The 22,648-nt window shown below is 39.1% G+C and overlaps 2 protein-coding genes across 4 annotated transcripts; both read right to left on the bottom strand.

Annotated features, from left to right (window-relative positions):
• Positions 1-130: 130 nt before the first annotated feature.
• Pop2 (CCR4-NOT transcription complex subunit Pop2) lies at positions 131-4,197 on the bottom strand. Of its 3 annotated transcripts, XM_071715382.1 has the most exons (8): positions 3,972-4,197; positions 3,444-3,529; positions 3,141-3,258; positions 2,443-2,628; positions 2,188-2,347; positions 1,784-2,060; positions 1,560-1,700; positions 131-1,449 (listed from the first exon to the last, which is right to left on the bottom strand). In XM_071715382.1, exons 3-8 carry the CDS (start codon positions 3,142-3,144, stop codon positions 1,321-1,323), a joined length of 897 nt encoding a protein of 298 aa, XP_071571483.1. In that variant the 5' UTR covers positions 3,145-3,258; positions 3,444-3,529; positions 3,972-4,197; the 3' UTR covers positions 131-1,320. The 3 variants fall into 3 exon arrangements, with proteins under 3 accessions (XP_071571483.1, XP_071571481.1, XP_071571482.1); XM_071715380.1 differs by lacking the exon at positions 3,141-3,258 and having other exon boundaries at positions 3,972-4,190; XM_071715381.1 differs by lacking the exons at positions 3,141-3,258; positions 3,972-4,197 and adding an exon at positions 3,605-3,965.
• A 3,012-nt stretch (positions 4,198-7,209) lies between these two features.
• LOC139777777 (kunitz-type serine protease inhibitor 2-like) lies at positions 7,210-8,659 on the bottom strand. The gene is made up of 2 exons (XM_071715383.1): positions 8,445-8,659; positions 7,210-7,528 (listed from the first exon to the last, which is right to left on the bottom strand). The coding sequence occupies exons 1-2, from the start codon at positions 8,524-8,526 to the stop codon at positions 7,362-7,364; spliced, it is 249 nt and encodes an 82-aa protein (XP_071571484.1). The 5' UTR covers positions 8,527-8,659; the 3' UTR covers positions 7,210-7,361.
• Positions 8,660-22,648: the final 13,989 nt, after the last annotated feature.

Genomic DNA, 22,648 nt, shown 5'->3' with positions numbered 1-22,648 from the left:
AAAGTAGGGACTCATACGTTCTACTTATGTAGAAGGGCGTTTCCGCTCATGAAAAAATGTATTTCGTCGATAGATTGAACACGATCGAGTTGTTTACGACTCGCTGTCGCAAATACATTAAAATTCGTCGTTTTAGAGGCAAATTATTTATTTGACCTTTGCAACTGTCATATTTACAAAGCAGTTATTTTTTAGTACGATTAGTTCGAAAATGTACCAAAATCTTATATTTCTTTTTTTTTTGCATTCTTGCGGACGACAGGTTTTACAATAAAACACGTGTAGTATATATAGCAAATATTATATGAAGGCTACTTCATCTTTAAAGTCGTATTACTAATACTTTTTTCTTTACACGAACGCATCATTTACGGTATCCGTTATATGCATAATAAAAATGTATGATGCTCTTATATCGATATTTTATATGGTTTATTAATCTAAAAACGCGGACAACCTAAAAAACAGTCTACTTCCCTTCATTGCAGCCTTTTAAAATGTATATACGAATTCTTCTCGTTTAAAATGTACCACGCTACAAATGCATCATAGAATAAATATACATATCAACAGTAATAGATACGTCTGCATAGTGTGGCATGTACAGGGTGCATCAATAATGTTCGATGAGTTCACATTCAACGGACGAATTTTTTTTTCTAATATTCAAGAGAGCGAGAGAGCGAGAGAGAGAGAGAGAGAGAGAGAGAGAAAATATATCTTTTCATTATATTATTAATCGTATAATACAATAATTAGATATACCTGCTTCATACTTGTGATAAATAAAAAAAATCGTCTATCGTGAAATATTCTTGTAAATGTCAAACGTACCGAACATTATTGATACATTTAGCTGTAAATTATTGGTTTGGTTTGGGTATTTTAAGCAACTTTCTCGTTTTCTTTATGCATCATTCGAGTAGTTAGATATGTATACTGCAAGGATCTTAAAAGTAGGGGAAATTATGGAATTTTTGTACTGCGACGGTATCTTATATCAATATTGTCCAAATGTTTACAAAAAAAATTATATTACACTTTTGTATGTGTTCAGTGTTGTAAATCTTTTCGATTGATGGTACGTATCACAGAAGAAATCTACAAAAAGTCACAGAAAGAATTCAAAAAAATTAAAAGGAAGAGAGATCTTAAAGAGACACGTCTAAATTGCCTTTCGTGTGAAAACCTACAGCAATGATGTCAATATAATATTGCGGATATGAACCATACACTTCATCATTAAGTGAAAAGACTTTTTTATAACATTTTATTTGTAATGAAATAATCTCTCTGTTACGGTTGATTCTTTCTTTAATATTACGACGTCGAGGCATTATCTCCATTACTGTCCATATATCCGCCAGATCCATTCATGACAAATGACGTTCCCAAACCATATAGGTGTCCACAGTACTTTGCATCATCAATATTATCTTCAAAAAACATCTGGAACAATGAAAGCAAATTAGAGAATTCTGCATACAAATGTAATACATATCAATATTTTCATAATTAATTATTTGATAAATTACATCTTGTTAAATTAAATTACTTACTTCTCGCATCTTAAAAAAGACCATCCCAGTAAGAAGGGAATCGGAGCCGGCTTGATGCTGAGGACCTACTCTCTGAATTTCCAGCTGTTCTGCCACCTCTTGTAAACCACCTTTCAGATTCTTGCACGATTTCATTAAGTACTGTGTAATATAAAAATGAGACGTATTTTATGTCTTTATATTTTTAATTTGTTTTACTTGGGGGAAGAAAAAAAACAACTCACTTTTACATCATATATCGTCGGAAAGTATATCCTAAGAAGCTCGAAAAATTCACTTTCCTCCTGTGGTAACTTTTGATCCGTCAGGAGTTTCAATAAGTAACCAAAATCGTAGCCAGAATGAAAGGACAGCCATTTTATGTCATCAACAAGAACAATTCCCGATGTCATTAACAGCTCGGCAAACTCTAAAGGGTCGATGCCCTCCTCTTCATGTTTCTTGAACTGTATACCACTATTTTGTAGCATATCTATACTATCCTGTGCATACATGTCTTCACTAGCAACAACAAAATGTACATATCTTATTACCTGAGTTATTAAAAAAAGATAAAAAAATATTAATGTAATTATCTTAAAAACTAAGGATTAGATTAACTGTTAATGTTAGTAAAACACAAACTTACTGTAAGTTGAATTTAAAATTAAATTGCCATGTTGTATAGCTACCGCCTGGCGTATTCCCCGACTCATCAAGGAATGTGAGACCAAGTTGAATTATTCGCAGAAGATCTACATTGCAACGTAAGAGCTGGTATTGATAGTCGGCATTAGTTCTGAATTCTCCTGTTTCAAATAAAAAATTTGCAATTCGTATGTGTTGCCGGAAACGACATATTGCAAAAATCTTATGAAATTTCTACAAAAATATGCATTCTTACCAATAGGCCTAGCTACAACACCCGGAAATTCTGTATCCATCGCAATGTACTGATATTGTTGTACGACTTGACGAATTGTACGAAACTCCTCTTCTAGATTGTGTCCCCATACATCTCTGATTCCACATTCTTCATTACTGGGCATAGTCCCCCCTCCCTTCTGCTGCCCTATTTGGTTGGTCCCGCCTAAAAAATTATTCACAAAATCATGTAATATCATTAAACAAGTAGATATGTATAGCATAAACTATGCATGACAAATATAAAGATATGCAGCGCTTTTCTATAATTTCTTGATTAGCTTATAAGATATCAGCTTAATATTCGACAAAGTATATAGACTGTATACATTTAGTTTTACAGATTGTTATCACAATTTGAATACCAGGAACATGAAAGTGAGATACTTTTTTAAACAAAAATCTCTTTGAAAGTTTATATAAAGAATTAAATATTCGTACAATCTATGCAGAATTATAAATGCATATCCCCCAAAAACGACATCTTTATTCGTAACATAGTTACATGGTTCTTAATCAATTATATAACCGTCAATTGTTAAAACGCTAAATTGATCTTTTGAAGCGCAGCTTTCAACAGATATATGCATTGCTTCACAAATTTTGCTAAAAGGCACATCTTCTCTGGCACTGACTGAGTACGAATGCATGTCTCTCAATAGTTTCATGTGTACTAACACATTATCGCAGTGACTTCTATCTCCTTTATTGCACCTATACTTTTGTCCACTTGGAACTTGCCCTTTATTTACTTTGCTCCCATATTCCTGTAATGCGTATGTCCTTTATCTATCACCTGGATACATATATGTAGATTTCACTTTCAATGCTCCTGATCCAGCATGTCAGTATACACAACTCTTAATCTATATATGTTGCGTCATCACAAATATATCATATATACGTAGAATTATTGTTACTACATTTCTTTAGATTGCAAATAGGAGTGAAATATGTATACCTTACGTATGTCTTACATACCGGTAGCTGAAGGCATGTTCCTGCATTCACCGGGGCTACTCTTGTCTTCGAATTCCCTCCGTCACGGCCTTTCCTTCTTCATATCACTGGAAAATTTGGGAATGATCGGTGAGAACAAGGGCTTACGCGTACGCCTGCAAACGTTAGTGACCAAGAGAAACCTCGAGCGTCGTCTGCATCGTACGAGGGGCTACGTTTCACAGAGAGGCACAGCTAGGCACTGGACCCCCCTCAGTCACTCAGTTGCAGGCAGAGGCAGGTTATGGGTCGCGGGTAAACAACAACAGTTCATCACAGTGGACGTCGCGTGGAGGGTGAAACGCGGGCCGGCCCGGGGACGCGGGTGGACGCGCGAGCGGATGCACCGTGGGAGAACGACGCGGGACGGCAGGAGAATTCGTTGTTTCTGCCCAACCAAGTTTACTGGCCAGGGAATCGGGCCAGAGGGGTTATGTGGCCACCGAAAGAGCGAGCCGAGAACGTCGTCTACGGAGGTACACGGGGGCGGCACCGCGCGGCGGTCCGTACCTTGCAATATGATATTCCCAGGTCAGCAATGTCTGAGCGCGAAACAGATTTAATCGAGGCTGCACCTTCGGACCCCACAATCCTGCTGTGTCAAATCATGAACGGTTTTTAAACGACTTCCTCAGCTCGCGGAGCTCGGTGTACATACGCGCGACAGCACGAGATATTGGGCGCTTCGGTCGCCGATATCACCGACGAGGGCGACGAGCTAGGTGTTCGGGCAGTTCGGGGGGCCACGGCGCGGCGGCGCGCGCGGCAGTGTGCGTGTGCGACTCCGAAACGACCGAAAACCGAAACTCCGAAGGTTCGAAGAGGCATCGTCTGTGCGGTAACGCCCTCTCGGTGGATATTGCATTACGCGTGAGGAACTGCAAGCCAGAAAGCGGGCACAGATGGTAACGGGGAAGAACTGCAATTGCAAGGTAAAACAAAGAAAATATATTATATCATCGATATCACACGATTAATTTTTTTTATAATAATAATAATAATGCTATTGCTATAATATAATGTTGATAAAATTTAAAATGCATGTGTAAACTTGGAAAAAAATGTTTCATATAATAATTTACATATATAAATATGTCCATAAGTTTTCTTTCTCTTGTATAATCTCTGTTCGCATATTAAAAAAATAATCTGAAAAATAATTAAAAAATAATTAGCAAAAATAACTATTGCACTGTTTTTTTTTCTTTTCTTCAAGTAAAATTGTGATTGGATTATATAAAATATTCTATATGTAATCGTATATAATCATTATACATTTGGATTTTTTTAAATGTAGATTGGTGGAAAATCTCGATACTTAAATGAACGAGTAACAAGAAAAAGTGGGCTTTGAGATTTAAACGCGGTTAGATGTGCCTGAGTACCTACCTTATTATACATATATCCCAGCAAACACAATGCAACATGTAACGTACAGGTTAGTTGTAATTTCCTACTCAACAATATAAATGCAATATAACACGTGTGTTATATTGCATTTATATTGTTGAGTAGGAAATTACAACTAACCTGTACGTTACATGTTGCATTGTGTTTGCTGGGATTATATATATATATTGTATATAATCATGTTTTGTTAAATGTAAATAAAAGAAATAATAAAGTTGATGATACCTTGTCGATTTTTAAGAATTTAAACTCAAACTTAAAATTGTAGAAATTTTTGGGGAGGAATAACACGTTTCTTTAAATTCTTGGAAAACTCAGAATTTGAAATAGTATACAAACCTCCTTACTGATTATATTTCTCCTGATATTTCCTTCTGGAAATCGTAATTTGCATAATTACTAATCGACTCAGGCAATTATAGCTCTTCTTTTTATTTATATATGTATATATTACTGTATAAATTAAAACTCTAATTTCCTGATCAAGAGACACAGTAGTGTCTCGCGCCACAGTAGTGTAGGCGCAATGGCGAGGCAGACCGTGTAATCTATACTCTATACACGAGCCGACTAGTTGAGAAATCCTTAGATTATCTCAATAACGGCTGAACCGGTCAAGTTTTGAGTAGGCTCAATCGATAGCTTGGGTTTGAATTATTTAATAAGAGTGTTTTTTTATTTTCTGTCTACGTGTCCTACGAGCGGAGATATTTTGACGCAAAGTATAAATTGTCAAATTTACGTTCAAGAAACATCATCGAAATTACATATGTTTTAAAAGCGATCCTAAATAAGACATTTTAAAGACATCTTAATCTAAAGACATTTAAAGATAATGTCTCAAAGACGTCAACATATTACAGCTAGATGTCTTTCTATAATTGAATCTATAATAATTGAATGTGACAATATCAAAATTATCGAAAAATTTGCAAATTACAATTCCGAGAAGGAGTTATTAGGAGATAATTCCATAAAACGTCTTCGATATTTTAAGACATTTCTTAGATCACTTTAAGACGTCATGACATATTTTGGAAAAAGAAATTATATTTTTTTCAATTATACACTTTCTTTGTTAGGATATTGGAAAAAATATTTACTTTATCATACGGAAGAGGGAAAGAAAGTGTAAAAAGATGATTTTTTATTGAAATCGCCCAAAATAAATGTAAACGTGTTATTAAGATATTATTTTAGTACTTGATGATATAACATTTGCAAATAATTCGATCGTACTGTGTAATTTTATTATATTGATATGTTTTGCACAGAATGTTGTACGTGTTATTTTTATTATTTCTTTTATGCGTATTCAATATCAATTCGCGCTACGTAACACAATTTTTTTCTTACAGGAAAAATCGCAAAGTTGAGGAAGTCTAAATTTTACTAATAAAAAATTTAATTACACAGTTTTTATCATCTTGTTTTTAACGCAGATTACCTAACGATCATATGCAAAATGTTTCGCTGCACTCTAGATAAAACGAGAACAATATTTTAGACTTATAAATCTACATTGCGTGTACAAATTACAATTTTATTATGAACAATGGACTATATGTATATATTACAATTTTATTACGGATAATTTATAGTCTTGCGTTATGATGCAAAATATGATGAATCAGGTTATTCTACAAATTAATGTGTAACTTTTTTGTTATATATTCTTCATTATTCCTCATACATTACACTGGATGTTTTCTTCGTGATAAAATTGCTAAGCGATATATGTAGCAAGTTGTCCCTACTACATAACTTAGAGCAACTTCCTTTACAGTATCTATCTATCTCGTTCGTGCAGGAAGTTATTCTAAGTTATGCAGATCACAAAGTGATCGCTTTTGCCGCTGCAAATTGAAAGGGCCGGAAGCGATCAAGCGTACACTGATGGAACCTAATACCTTTCTATCAAAAGAAGTAATGATGGCCATCGATTGTGTGACAACGTGATTTCGCGGCGTCGAAATGAAATATCGTGATATTTAATATTTAATATTCGCTTCCGATTCGGGATTACTTTCTCTATTTTAAATTTTATACATTTTAAATATATACAGATTAATTTATATTAATAATGGAACAAAGTTTCACGCACAGAATATTTTACATAATTTAGACACAGAACGAAGTATGCAAAAGTCACGGTATATTTACACAACAAATTTGTTAATAATAATATAGTAAAACCGCAGTACAATCTAATACTAAAAGTCATGATATTTTTGAAATCGTTAAACATTTATATTCTTCACACTTTACATTCTTAATATCACATGCAAAGAAAAGGAGAAGAAAAGAGGAAGAGAGGAAGAGGGGAAGAAGTGACAAATTATAACCATCACTTATCTTATTTGTATTCACTGTACATTTAATTATATTATGTAAAAATTACTGTAACTTTTATTACCGTAAAAATAAAGCGTATAATAAGTTCTTTATTAGATCTTCATAAAATCTCCCGTTCACCATTTTTATCCATCATTATATATTTATACATGTCTCCTCGCACTTGTCCATACTTTTGAAATTGTTTGCGTTTGCATCACAGCCAGTATATATGAATCGTTCGCATTGTCCTGAAGCTGCATTGTACGCGTATTTCGTTATATATGCTTTACAAGTACCCCTTTCTATGGGCAACAGGCAAACTGTAAAACAAATGTGAAGTTGCATTAAATTATGTACACCGAAAGCGTTTTGTTAATGTTCTCATCGTGATGCATGTACGAAGTTGGATTTAGTAACTTCAATTTTTTGCATTTAAGGATGTATTACCTATACCTTCCCAGCCAAAAGTACAGTAATCTGAGAAATCCAATTATATCGGTTGTATGCATACTTTAACGGCTTACTACTATTTAATATCATAACAACGACATTAATGTTACTGATTTAAGTGATTTTAACCAGTTTTTATGATTATTAACAGCATATTTGTAAATATTCTTAAGGATGTATGTCCGTTCAGTCAAAATAAAGGAATCAAGGTGAAATTTACAGAGATTGTGCACTTATATGTCCTAAAAACCTGTGTTAAATTTCAGATCGATTGTCTGACTCGTTTAAAAGATATTAATTTTTTAATTAAAAAATTTAACCATAAAAACCTAACCTAACCTAAAAAATTTATTTAAAAAATTAATATCTTTTAAACGAGTCAGACAATCGATCTGAAATTTAACACAGGTTTTTAGGACATATAAGTGCACAATCTCTGTAAATTTCACCTTGATTCCTTTATTTTGACTGAACGGACATACATCCTTAAGAATATTTACAAATACGCTGTTAAATAATCATAAAAACTGGTTAAAATCACTTAAATCAGTAACATTAATGTCCTTGTTATGATATTAAATAGTAGTAAGCCGTTAAAGTATGCATACAACCGATATAATTGGATTTCTCAGTTACTGTACTTTTGGCTGGGAAGGTATAGGTAATACATCCTTAAATAAACTTCAGTCTATGCGAGATACACATTTTAACAAAATTCGAATTATAATTATAGCCAATGTAATAAAAAAAAAGCTACTTTCAATGCGTACAAAGAAGACTGCTTACCTGACGGTTGATCAGCTATGATCTCATACGTTAATATGCTGACGATAACAAACAGAAGTAACAAACGTGGTTTAAAACCCATCTTTGCGTGCGTATGGTATTTCGACTTCTACAGCACTTGCGTTTCCGAGTTAATTATTTTCAGAAAAATGTTCTTCTTGTTGCTGAGAGACGATCAGCGTACTAATCTGAAAAGTTGCAACATCCCGTCTAGATATTGCTCCTTCTATATAAACCGTGCGACTTACGCGAGAGAGGGGATTATCTTACCATGAATAAGTTATAAAGTCTAATCTTATTTACGCAAGTTTTTTGAATAGATAGCGTTGTGCATCAATGTGAAAAATTTACGGCATTTTTATGTCGTGTGTGCGTACAGTCAGCACCGTTTATCATTTTCTATGTAATAACAATAACAACTCCGATAACGGAAGTGTGAGTAAATTTTCAATGTGATGATAAACATGCCACCAGTTATAAACCAGGTGGAAGAAAGCGTCAATTGCAGAATTAGTTGCACGCGCCGATCTTATATTCGTCTGAGAACCGACACGACGCTTACGGCTTGTTTCCGTCACGGTCAAACGCAGCCCGATTGCCCAGCGTAATTTGCGTATTATAACTACAGATACGCGCATACCAATGACTTTTGCACTCCGCATCTTGACAAGAGAAATCGTGTTTTCTACTATTTATCTAAGACCCGTATTTATATATAGTCTCGTTTCCGTTGAAGAACTCGGCTGAAACCTGTTTTAATACACGATATGGTTCAACAGATAGATACGGTTCAACAGAGTCAATATTTCTGACATGTTCGTCACGTTTATAATCGATTCAAGTGAGAAACTCAATATTTGCCTTCAGATACGATCTGAGTTCTGTTTCTCACAGTTCAATAATTAAAAACATTGGCATGTTTGCACATTAAAAGTATTTCGTTTCAGTTGGAAAAAATTGCGTGTTAAGGCCATCGCACACAAAATGCATAGCTTAGCATAAGCGTAGCATAAGACCGCTAAATCAATGGACATCCAGCATAAAGTCGCCATATTAATTTACATAAGAAGCTCATTGGTCCAGCGGTCTTATGCTATGCTTATGCAGCCTATGCAATTTTGTGTGCGATGGCCTTTATTATACTCGTAAATGTAATCCAAGCTTGAGAAGAGTTTGAGATTAAACATTCTAGCTATCGCATCCCTAGAAGATAATTGTCACAACTAAAAAAGTTTCGATTTTAAGTTAACCCCACAAAAAAGTATGTCTAAAATGTTACCTACGTGCTATAATAGTGTCACAAGTCTATATGAAAAATCCGCTGCATGGGTCAGAAGTGTCGTTAGTCTTTTAAACCGGTTATGCTGCGGTTTTCTGGATGAATAGTGTCATAAGTGAATTGACAAGTGAATCACAGCAGACCTTTTCAAGAAACAAGTTTTATTATAACAAAATATCTCGTAATTGTAATTGCGTTAGTTATCTCACAATTCAAAAATTTAATTGAATTTGTTTTTTTTCTCTCTTAAAAATTATGAATTTTTAAGTTGTGACAGTATTCTTTTAGGGGTGCGATATAATCCGCACGTTTTAAATATTTTAATCTCTGTCAAATACTTTTCCGAATAAAAATCGACATTTATTTGTGAGTAAAGAAGTTATTTGTGATCGATTCCTTGTCCGAAAGTTCTAAATAATTTTTTTTGGTAAACGTTCGCGTACTAATCGCGTTAAGCATCGCAATGGACATCGAAATCTCACCTAAGACGGCAGACGAAGGACGACTCTTATCCCGTCTTCTCGGATTTAAGTGTCACGCCGTAAAATCCAAGCGACAGGTTCATTTCGCGGGCGGCATCGATTAAATGCGCCGGTTATCGGGAGGTTTACGAAATTAGTTTGCCGCAAACTCTGAGGCGGGTGTCAGGTAGCTCACGGTAACTTCCGCCGCTCCGCTCCGACTACGTAACAGTTTCTCCCCTGCTTCCTCCCTTCGTCCCGCTTTTACGAGGGGCGCGATACTATCGCGTATATTATCCTATCGCGCGCGAAAGCGTCATTCCTAATGTATTAAGCATCACGTATATGAGCTCTTCGGATCGCGAACTGGCTGTTACACCGCGCGTGTTTTATAAGACAGAAGCGCCGCGGAAGTCCTGAGTCAGATCGCTGCTCTCGCGATCGCTCGAAAAGTTTTGTGCCGCGTCTTCATTTTTGCTAATCTCTTCGCAGCCCAGGTCTACACTCAGAAAAAAATGTAGCATCAGATAGTACAATTGTGAAGATCTCTTCTACAAATAATAGTACAAATAGGGACAGGGATAAATTGTAGTAAATGAGTCTAAAAAATTGTTCTAAAAAATTATTCTCAGATTGTCTGAAATCAATTGACAAACTGCTTAAGACTGTAAAATATTACAATATTAATTCGCGCGTTTGTTTCACAGAATCACAGTTTTTGTGTTTGCATGTGACAAAATAAATTTGCTACAAAATTGTAGTTAATCGGTGTATTTCATATTTTCTATTACATTACAATTTAAAGTTACTTATCTGACAAAATAAGGTCTACAATATTGTGTTAACTTTTTCCGAGAGATTTTTCTCAGTGTAATTTGGGAAGTTCGCAGTATTTTATAAAAGTATCTCAAACGTTTAATTCACCCATTATAAGTATTGCGTTGAGTATTTGGGGAAATATATATTGAGAAATCGCTATAAAAGTATGCATCCAAAATCCGCCTTCGAAAGCTCGATGCAGATTGATCCGAGCGATCCATCTCTCGCTGGGGGAGAACGGTGATTTACATATAACAAGGCACCGCCAATGATTGCCCGTGGAATACATTAACCCGCGCGCTCTCGGCGTGTCAGCAGCCTGACTATTGCATGAAGTATTCTTAAACGCTCCTTAAACGTGTACTAGGGTAACGCGTGAATTATGTAAGAACGGCGCTGAGAGAGAAAATATATGGGGGAACCCGCGGTCAATAAGTGCTCGCGATAAATTCGAGGAATATTTCGTGGTTTCTTCTTTCTTCCCTTCGCGTGCCGGTTGCAATTTATCGAGCAGCAGGGCGGTCCCTGAGATATTGCGCCGATATCGCCAGAAACGCCAGTTTCCAACAATTTTACTTGATGTTAAAGTGCAAAATAAACGAATCGTGTCTTCTCTTCAAGGTACTCTTAATGGGGCTATTAACCTGCGTATTTCAACGAGAGAGGCTCGTATTATAGGAATAATAAGTCAACATCAAGCACTCCTATTATACACGTTTTTTATTATATGTTTTTTTAATCTCTCGTCTGTCGTTCAAAATACGAGATATCCAGTTAATTGTCGTGCTTGTAATGGCTTTTAATTGTTTCACTCTGCAATGTACTCTCGAATCTATATGAAACACATATAAGAGAAATAAGAGCCTCGAGCCATCGGCGCACACGTGAACGATACTATTTGCGATCTTCCTCGAGTAACAAGCCTCGAGAGCCACGCTATTTTTCCGCCTACATACGGAGCTCCCGTCTCTATCTTTCGCCTTTTTCCTGCGCGAGGGCACCCTTCCTCTTTTGCAATCAGCCGCTATAAAGAGAGACCCTCGCGTATAGCCTCCCAAACCGTTCTCCGGCCGTACCGCCCGCGCTGTACCACTTATCGATACTAGCTTCGGGCGTTCGGCGTTGTTGAACCCTAGTGCCTGTTACGTCCGGTGCCTCGGCTCTTTGTTCGACCGTTATCGTTAAGAACGAACGAAAACCACCGGGGCAACAACGGCGACGAGGACGGAGAAGCCACCGACCGTTGCGCTGCTCTCAAAAGCGGGGCCGTTCTCGCTTACGTAAGATCCGTAAAGCCTCGAGGAATTCGGCGTCCGCCGATTTCTAACGCTGGCATATTAATGCAGTCGCGATTTGCATACAATCGGGGCACCTACCAATGAGCACGGAAGACCGCCGAGTCATTACCTGCTTTTCGAACAATTAATGGTCACGACCCCGTGCGAACGATTTGCTCGAATCCGCAAAGGCAAATCTAACCGAATGATATTTATTTCAAAGTCACGAATTACTTCACACGCGCTCGTGGTATTATATTATACGATTGCAAGCGTATTTCTTTTCACTTGTGATAGTTTTATGTAGGTTTTATGATAATAAATATTGAATTAAGACTGCGAAGTAATTGTATAGATATAATTAACAAATTGGTAATCGTCATGATCTTCGTGACCGGTGCCATAAAAATTTTTTTAAAACGTTTGTAGAAAATAAATACCATCTAATGTAAAATTTTTACTTATACAAATAGCCACATTTATTGATTAATATCACGACGTTAATTCAGACTTATGGCGTAGTTTGGACACAACATCAGATTAATTATAAGACTCTAGGTGAGTACTATATTACACACTTGATAAGAACCAAAATCCACGATCGAAACGTCAGGTTATTAATCAATAAATGGCCAGTTGGGTCGATAAAAAGCTACCAGCGTTAATTATTCAATTATTTACTGGCAAAGTAAAGTAAATCATTGTTTTTGTTATACAAATACCTCAATAACAATGTAAAATAAAAAATGCGTTATTCAATACAGTGCTCATGAGAACACAGCCATATTTAACTATATTATACAGTATTTTATCATTATACGCTTATATATAATGACAATTCTATTGTGGCGTACATGATGAGACACACAAAACTCCGCTGAGCAATGTATTAATCGCGGATCCTTTTGCCAGACATCGTTCTCAAAGATTGATAAACTATGCAGGATGTACCAGATTTACCGTATCATCCATTAATTCCAGATTCCTGAGATCATTTGGAGACAAAAATCCTAATGCCAAAATGTCGAGGCTGCAAAATTGTCATCCCGATATACGGGTGATACGGTAAGTCTGGTATACAGCCTGTATAATGAGCGACATCATATCGCGCCGACGATGTTTAATTTCGGAGATGTACGGAGCCGCGCTCGGAGACATCAATGATATAAATGTACGAGCTACGACGTGTATAAAACGACGCGAAGCATTATCATCGTTAAAATGCGTGATCTGCAACGAGCCGTGGAAACGCGCGAGTCGTACAGCGAGTAACTTCGGCGACGAAACAAATACAAATAGAACGAGAGCGATAATGCCGGTACGCGGCCGTGCATCGCGATCGATACCTTCGTGATTTAATGAACGTCGGCGGTACACCGGTAACGGGTGTTTTACGATAATATTATACAGTTCGTACTGTCGCGGTCCCACGCTGCGCCATTGTCTGGATCGGTGAAACTAGACTTCCTTACCTGGCCATTGCGATGAGCATTACTCTTGTCTAAACAATGGACGTCGTTCGGGTATAGATATTAATTGCGGATTGGCTCGCGCGGTTAACACCGAGAGAAAATATCCGGCTGCAGTGCACAATGGTCGTAACTTCGGGCACGAATCATCCGAATTTCGGAAGTGTATTTTAACTTGGCGTACTTTCGGAGAACAGTTTCGAACAAAATATCCGCAATATTGGAGAGCTCCCTCGGAATTGACGTGTACACTTTTTCTCTTGAATAAGCAGAAAAATATCGCCGTCAGTTGTGTTGCGCATCACATTAAACATCAACTGATGTTTTAGTTCGGCCGTTTATTTATAAGTGTTTAAAAAGAGGAGAACGAATGATAACTGTCAATACAACTTTGTATTTTTATCGAATTACGACACACTCGGCCAGTTTGACTCTTGATCCGAGGGCCGAGACATGTGCGCGCGAAAGTCACATCTTTCAGGCTGCTACAATAACAAGATTTATTGCTTCTGAGAGAGGCGATTTAATCCAACGGTATATGTACAAGATTCTCTTATCTGGCGGATACGCGCTTCTCGGCGAGCAAGAAGATTATCTTCGGAGCTTTGCGAAGAAAAGCTCTCGTTAGGTAAGATATGCGATATCATGGTAATTAGAAGCGTAGTTTTAATAAAAAGCATACGAGCTCGATGTGGATACCAGCTTCTTTTGCTCCTCGCGGTAGATTTTTCTACATAATGGAATCATAATTGCCACTGCTTATCGCAATCTCGTAATTATTATTGCACTCTCATAATTTATAATTGTAACAATGCGTAATTAGCGGCGCGATGTAATATTCATTTGCTCTTAACGCGCTCGAAAAGCCGCGCTTAAAAAAGCCGCAGGTGTAGGGACGCATGATAAGGCAAAATTATTATGTCGGGCGTTTCTCGAAAGTAACTCTCACGGCCGAATTCATCTCGTTCGTGATTTCGGCAGGAATAAAAATATCACGAAACGCGGGAGAACAGGTGCAATTTTTCGTCCGACGTTCAAGGCAAGCCGGTCGCCACCTGTTTCAATACTCGGTCCCTACTCGAAGCCCTTGAAAAACATATTCGCTCTTAGCTCCGGCTTTATAAGATCGGCCATCTTCTCATCAACTAGGTCAGTTTCATCCAAATAATCTTGGAAATGGAAAATGTTATCGCGGTTATACTTATACGCGAGAGCGAAAAATATTATTGTCCGCTCGTTTTAAAAGTGCTGGAAAAGATTATTCGAATCGAAAATGACGTTTTCGTCGTTTACGTCGACTAAATTGAAATTGTAGGTAATTTAATATCTCTGATAGTTTCTGTGCCTGTGATACCTGATGTGCGATATAATATCTGCCGTGAAAGCTGAGCATGTCTTACGGAGTAGTTATTCTATCGGAGCAACGTGATATCGATCGGTGGATTTAATTGCGCTAAAGTGAAATATGAGAAATATATCTGAAATTATATTGAAGACATTGAACCTAGGATTCTATTTAATTCCACTTGAAGCAAGTAACTCGAGATATTTCGTATCTGATTATTTCGCAGGAAGGGAGGGAAATTGAATGTCGATTAGCAAGGTAATATTTCTCCTGAGATAACTATTCATTTGACTCAGCTGTAATCCTTTCTGTCAAGCTTTCGTTTTGCGAACCTCATTGCGTTTTAAGTTTCCGTGTATAATAATCTTTCGCGTATCACGGATATCGACGAAAGTCGAGAACGGCGATAGTTTGGCGATAACACGATATATTTATGTATTTTTTTAATCACGTTCTCAAACGATCGTCGCGTCACTTTTTTTAATTATTCGCGCACGTGTATAAAATGAATCGTTCAACTCGTTTGGAGATCTATACGATAATCGAGCTTCACGCGGCCGCGAAGTCTTCGAAGTCGCTTGCACTTGATTTACAGCTTCCTCCTGCACGGACCGTGCACCAGCAGCAGCAGCAGCAGCAGCAGCAGTAGCGTCGGCAGCACCAGCAATTCAGAGCGCGGTGAATTGTGCTGAGCTCGTGCTGGCAAGACGACGTACGAGTGATTTGCATGCGAGCTCACAGCCCGGGGGAGGAACGGGCATAATTTGGCAGGTAAGCCGCTCTCGCCCGATCGCCGTGTCGCTTGTGACGTTTGGTCAACGGCAATTAACAGGCCCCCTATACCTCGCACACGTGTCCGTCGAATCGTGGTGGTGAACGAGACACCAGCCCGGCGAGGCTGCACTTCGATGAGAGAGCAACCAGATGCGCCGGCACTCATCGGGAATTACCGTGTACGCGATGTTCCAAAGAAGATTTGTGCGGTACGGAAGCGGGGCATGATTGGATGGGGCATTTCAATTATATATATATATATGTATATGTATATATTAACGTGATTGAGAAATTTCATTGTGAAATTAATTTAATAAGCGTAATCGCATCAGTAAAAGAAGCCTCGAGTGAAAGATTTAAAATTCAATCTGAGTTTTAATTATGGCGACATTTCTGTGACATGGAAAATTGAGGAGTTAATTGAAAAGTTGTAGGACAAATAAAATATCTGATTACATTTTTGAGAAGTAGCTGTTAAATTTTAATTTAATATCGCAAATGAACAAAGCTCGCTATGTTGGATTTACAGTTGCGCAAAGCACGCGAACTACACGACGGAGGGAGAATTTAATAAAATACTGAATAAATACATTTTCCCGACCGCAATACGTATAGCTTGTCGATGGCGAAAATGAAAATTAATTAAAGCTCCTAATTAATTTAATGCATGGCAAACGAATGGCACATTTTCATAATTTGTTACTCGTCAAACGTGCCAGCGCGCTAAATATCGCCCAATTTGTGCAACATCATTAGTATGCTCAGTCTATATCGCGCAAATAACATATTGATAATATTACGTTCAAAACAATATCTCTCACACGACAAATATAGAGAACTACATTACTTCCGATACGCGATACTACTGCGCATTCAACGAATTGCAAACATACGTGACAAATGTTGAATATTTAATGCAGCTTCGATAACGACCATGTACGATCTAAGAGCCAATACACACGGTAACGTGTGTGGAAAATATGCGGCAATACGCGTATTCATTCGTTCTTCTTTTTATTTCACATCGGTCATTAGCGAGGTGCCAAATGTCCGGAAATGATCGTGCTCGATAATTGATCGCCGCTCGGCTAATAATTACATCGGGAGCTCGTAATTGAATTCTTTATAACTGGTTCGCGTATCTGCGTATCCGCGTTTATACAAGAGCGTATTAATGTCTCACCGACGGACTTAACAGCCACATCTTCTGCGGTGGAACCTTGTCGAAGCGTCGGCGTCGAAGAGACGCTGGATGCACGGATCATCAGCGTCGCTGAACAACCGACTCGATTAAGTTCGTGCAGAAATCGGAGAATCCGAACGCGATCTCTTAACGACTCTCACGAGTTTCGACGACGTCGTTGAATGCCGGCGGAAACGACGCGCATTACACGTAGGCGGCAGGATCCGGCGCGGCTTTGGGAAACTGGATCTCGAGTTCGACGCCGTCGCGCGTTCAATGCACTTTGCGCGCCCGAGAAGCGTCGCCGTGTTTCCAGCATCTAGACAGTCAGCATCCGCATCCGCGCACGAGCGCGCTGCAGATATAAATTCAGGTGGAGCCTCTTTCACAGCGACACGCCCGATATCAATGACGGGGAAACACATTTAGACGGAGTATTCCTGCTATTGTTCGCTCTGTTCTTGCGTATCGTATCGCTCCTATGCTTTTCTGTCGAAGTCTACCAGCTTACCCGGCTACCTGGAACGAAGCTGACAATGACGACGAGGAGGGCTACGACTACGACAGCGACGACGACGACGACGACGACGATAACAGCAAGGTTTCATTTAATTAAGTTTGCATTGTACTGAACTGCACGCTGCGGCGAAAGATTCTTATCGAAGCCTCACGAGATATGACGACGGTTGTAGGCTCGTGCGCTTATCAGGAGCGATCTGCTCGAGCAAATGAACGAACGGCCATTTGCGTTCGGAGATTCACTCCTAACGAGATCGAGAAGTCTATCGGCGGTACGCCTCCTTCTGGTATCTTAGGAACGTACGCCGTACGTAGGTATGCTAACTTCTACTTCCGTCCTGATTTCGATCGGAGGAGCGACAATAATTAGAAATCTCGAAGGCTACTCAACTTTCGAGATAGAGTCTTCTGGAATACTGAACAGCTAAAATAGAAGACAAAATATCTTACATTTGATTGACATAACTTGACGATTTTATCACTGAATTCTTCCCTATTGCGATCAAATTTAATATATTTGTCGAGGAGAATGACTTTATCTGCTGACAAATATTTACTTAATCAAGAACTTTATACAGACTTTTCCGAACGTTTCTTTAATATATGTATTTAAGTAAAAAATATTTGAACTAAATTTCTAATATTTGCGATAAATATAATTTTAGTTCTTATTTAAAAAAGCAAGACAAATAATTTCTTCAAAAAAATTCCTTAAAATTAATGCAATAGAGATGTTGTTTAAAGAGTTTGTTCCAAATATGATCGATTATTCCGCTGTAATAGATTCCGCCACTTTATCATCTCGCTGAGCGAAATGTCGATCGCACGATGAAGTTATCGGTGAGCAATTAGTTATCATTCGACAAAAATTAGAGGACAATTCGCTGTACTTGACGGTGCGTGAAGTTTCGTTGATCTCGATGTTCCCGCGATTTCAGCATTTTCATCCGCACGTTAAATCAACCGTAAGCACGCCTGTGCCATTCCATGTTTTGACGCGGTATTGCTTATACACGTTACTGATGTTTTAAATTATCGGAAACCGGGAAAAAGGGCATTTCATTTGGCTGTGCGTATCCTGTTTTCATACATACAAATCGCCGTGCAGCCGAGAGCTTACGAAATATCGGCCGCGTTACAACGATATTAATATAAAATGGAACCTACCGCGTATATCTCACTTTGTGCTACTAAATTCGTCGGATTTCGCGGCTACGTATGTCATAATTCTTAACACTCTGAAACAAACTGACGTAACGTTAATATGAAACTCCATAAATGTTGTAAACCCCTTCAAAAGTTCTCTATCTTACGTACGTTTTACCTCCGCGGTTTGAAACTTCTTTAATATTTTAATGACGGGTAAGCTAAGCCCGGATCAGAGCCGGTTTAAAGGACGTGTTCGTGATTTAAGGACTGACCGTTTCGCACTCTGCACTTAGAAAATATATAATAATTTTCGCATTTTGTAGGTTTATTATCTACATCGTTTGTCGGCCTGTCATAGAAACCGCTAATAACAGTCCTATTGCAATTTTTACTTGCTTCCCACTCGTTCACGAGTTCGCAGTTTACAACGTTCTTTTAACATTAAAGTTTTTTACTCCTGCGTTATTTATCGTAGTTGCGTGTGTAATATCCGGTTGTACACGTTTCTGACCTATCACGTTATGATAAATAGTACGCTCAACACTTAGGTTTGTCGATGATTTTCTCGCTGTGCGCAGGTAGCTATATTCCTTATCGTGTCGACATATTATTAAATTATCGATACATCGAGATTACAAGAATCCTACTTTTTATGTCGAACGTTCGAATGATATTCTTTTACAGCGCTATCGATCTTAATAGTCTTCCAACGATTTAAATCTTCTCTTCTTCGAATCGATTTTTCCCTGTTTTGTCTTCGAGTCACGTACCGCACGGAAAGCTGGTCAAAGTTAAAAGAATTTCTGCTCGTTTATTTTTATTATGCTTAGCCCGGGGATTCGAGATAATTATTTCGCTGGGTGATGATGAAACGTTTCCCATGCTGTTTTAATAAGCCGCTTCATGTCCAATGAAACTGGAAGCTTTAGCATATAGCAGTTAACGGCGATGCAGCCGCAACGGCCGCGAGGGAACATGATTCGGGGACCCCTTCTCCTTCTGGGAAATCCGTGGAATGTTTAATAGTCGCGCGAATTCGCAGCGTCTCGGGTTGTATCGCTAATGAATTATCCGGTTACAGCCGGTCGCGGGCTCTCCGAGGAAATCGATGTAACGTACTCCCCGCTACGGTGCTCTTCTACCGGTGAACCGCATCGCGTACGTAAACACGAAGTACTGCAGTTTCCAGCCGGGCGAATTTCGCGTCTTTCGCAGTTACAGAGCAATATCAGCCGTGCTGCGCTGAAACCGGCGTAACGGTTCTAATACAGTAACGCTCGATTATTACGTAACGACATTTGCATTAACGCATGGCACAAACGGTGAAACAGACAAGAGGATTTAAGCGAGAAGCTCTGCTAAAGACTCGTGAAAGTCGCGCTAATCGATCAAGTTCACCAGACACCTTTTATATTTCTTCCTATAGCTGTTTGTTCCCAGCATATTGAATACATCTTGCTCGAGACAGTCGAATCGAGACAATCTGACCGGTTTGTTTGTTTTTTTAATTTCTTTTATTCTTCGAGATATTAAATCAGAACGGAATAAAAGGTGTTTGTGACTGCGCGATTGTGCTGGAACTTTGTATACCTTTGTCGCATTAACGGGCGTTCAGAGACGCCACACTCTCGACAACACGGCATCGATCGAGGTTGCGGGAACCGCGGCGGAAGAAGAACCAGTTCCGGGTGAACGGCGCGGCGGCGAGGCTGCGCCGCGCCGCCCGACCCCAGCGGAGTTAAGTAATTTGTCGTTGCCGATGGGTTAATGTTATCCATCACTAAGCGGGAATTTACGATGTAATAAGGCCGCGTAGTGACTCCCGCGATCTATCTCGGATGTCGCGTCGCAGTAACCTCCTTTACCCATTCTATCCTCCTTCTCCTCTTCCTTTTCCTCCTCCTTATCATCGTCGTCTATCCCCCCCCTTCTGTTTCTCCTTATCGCAGGTACCATCGGCTTTTCTTACGATCCATCGCCCGCGACGCGTCGCGCCTCCTAAAAAGCGGGGCTTCCCGCGAGACCGCGCTATCGATTCGCGATTAATTAATATGATCGGGTCAGCGGGTGAGGAGATTAGCGACCGTGCGAAAGGATGGTTATCGCCGAAAGATATTCCTCCCGCTATCGCGCGCGATCTTCTCTTCCAGCGCTCGACGATTCTGGGAACGACTCTCGGTTCGCCGAGAATCTTGATACCCGGTTTGAAATCCCTCGCGGTCCCGCGAATTCTCGTCGTTACACGAGACCCCTCGCGATACGCGCCTTGTGAAAGGTATCCCGGAACTGTTACGTTTTCTCCCGGTTACGGATTTTTATTCCAATTCATCCCGAGAAAAAGCCGGCGGTCGGTGGGTAGTCGCGTCTCTTGATTTATGCAGAAGCCTTCCCGGTTTATTTTTAACAACACCGGCTTTTCGACGGAGACCGCGGGCAAATAAAATATCACCTTTAAAAACGTTACTCCGCAGATTCTCTGCCGCGCCGCCCTGCGAATTAACTCTCAAGGGAAAAAATCAAACTGCATATTTCACGACGTAGGCGAGAGGAGGCTCAAGCCGCGCTTCTCCTCCACCTCCTCCTCTTCCTTCTCCTCCTTTGGGCGCAAGCCGTCCGGCAAATCGATCGCATTAAAGTTCGAAAGCTCGTACGTACGATCGACCGTACGGCTCTCGACCGCGATTGAGCCGACGAATGAGGCGGCAAAAGGTATACGCGGGCAGAAGAAAGAAGAGCGTAACCGTCGCCCCCGGACGAACGCGATCGACTGACATTTATTGCCGTTGTAGAACAATGCGGAATTATTGCCCCGGATCGCCCCAGCTACTATTATTGCCACCGTTACCGTTCCCGGTGACCCTCGGATATACCGGGGACCTCCTTGATCACGACGCGGCCAACGCGGGAATATCCTGTGCAGACGCAGACGGTGCGTGAACGCTATGATTGATAACAACCATAATCGCCTAACGTCGAGTCTGACATCGGTACCGCGTGTCATCGACCGCGTTTCGTTACGTGTAATTACACCGCGCCAGGCAAAGTTTCGTTGGCGAGCGAGCGGCTGAGACATAGATCTTCATCTCGCATCGCCTAATCTTGTTTGCGCAAAAATAAAAACCGGAGTTTCGTATAAGCGCCTGAATAAAGATTCCTTCGTAAATTCGTTTGTCAACACTGAAAATACACGTTTGCTCGCTTTAACGCCGACAAACCAACAAAACGGTTATCCCACATTTGCCCGCCATTTATTCTGCTAGACATATGCTATTTTGCAAGATAGCGCGCGAGTTAGTCATCTGGAACACACGCGATAACATGATTACTATGTAGATGAGTGACACGCCGAGTTTGCGCGCGAAAATATCGGCGTTTATCTCGATTAAACAAAGCATATTTCCATGATCTCTTACGAGCTATGATAACACTCGAATCATCGCCGTATCATCTTGAGGATCATCTTGGAATCAGTTTTTAAACTTTCTCTAATAACTTTCAGACTAACTTTTGATATCAAATTTACTCAAATAAAACCACATGCTTTTTTACTTATTCTCATCAAGTCCTAATCAAAATTTTTAGATCGCAATTAAAGAAAAAGATATCTAAAAAATATATATAAAGGTTGAAAGCGAAAAATGTAAGTAACCCTTTTTACTGACAAATATTCAATTAATAAATAAAATTTGAATCGTTTACCTTTTTGAGCAGAATAAATCGATTATTCCATCCAAAGAATATAACAATTATAATTTTTTATATTTAACAGTTATTAATGCGTCAGCTACCTACTTAGATCATTATTACTATAGCAAGTATCTTTTTTAACATGCCGCAAATTACAGAAAGTTCTCTCGTGACTAAACAGTTCTAAGAATATAGGTATCGATCGATAAATTAACTATCTCAGAGAAAATTACGTTCTCCTT

The sequence above is a fragment of the Temnothorax nylanderi genome, unplaced genomic scaffold (assembly GCF_030848795.1).
Source record: "Temnothorax nylanderi isolate EJ_2023f unplaced genomic scaffold, tnyl_v1.0 TNYL_tig0162_pilon, whole genome shotgun sequence".
NCBI classification, from domain to species: Eukaryota; Metazoa; Arthropoda; class Insecta; order Hymenoptera; family Formicidae; genus Temnothorax; species Temnothorax nylanderi.
Note: the sequence above shows the minus strand (reverse complement) of the source record. Positions and strands in the feature narration are given on the sequence as shown.

Bases quoted from the DNA above. Each gene is read 5' to 3' on its own strand.
- Pop2 (XM_071715380.1), bottom strand. The intron at 2,348-2,442 runs GTAAGAATGCAT...TATTTGAAACAG, and splicing joins TGTTGTAGCTAGGCCTATTG to GAGAATTCAGAACTAATGCC. The intron at 1,450-1,559 runs GTAAGTAATTTA...TCATTGTTCCAG, and splicing joins TCTTTTTTAAGATGCGAGAA to ATGTTTTTTGAAGATAATAT.
- LOC139777777 (XM_071715383.1), bottom strand. From the start codon at position 8,526: ATGGGTTTTAAACCACGTTTGTTACTTCTGTTTGTTATCGTCAGCATA. The intron at 7,529-8,444 runs GTAAGCAGTCTT...TTTGTTTTACAG, and splicing joins CATAGCTGATCAACCGTCAG to TTTGCCTGTTGCCCATAGAA.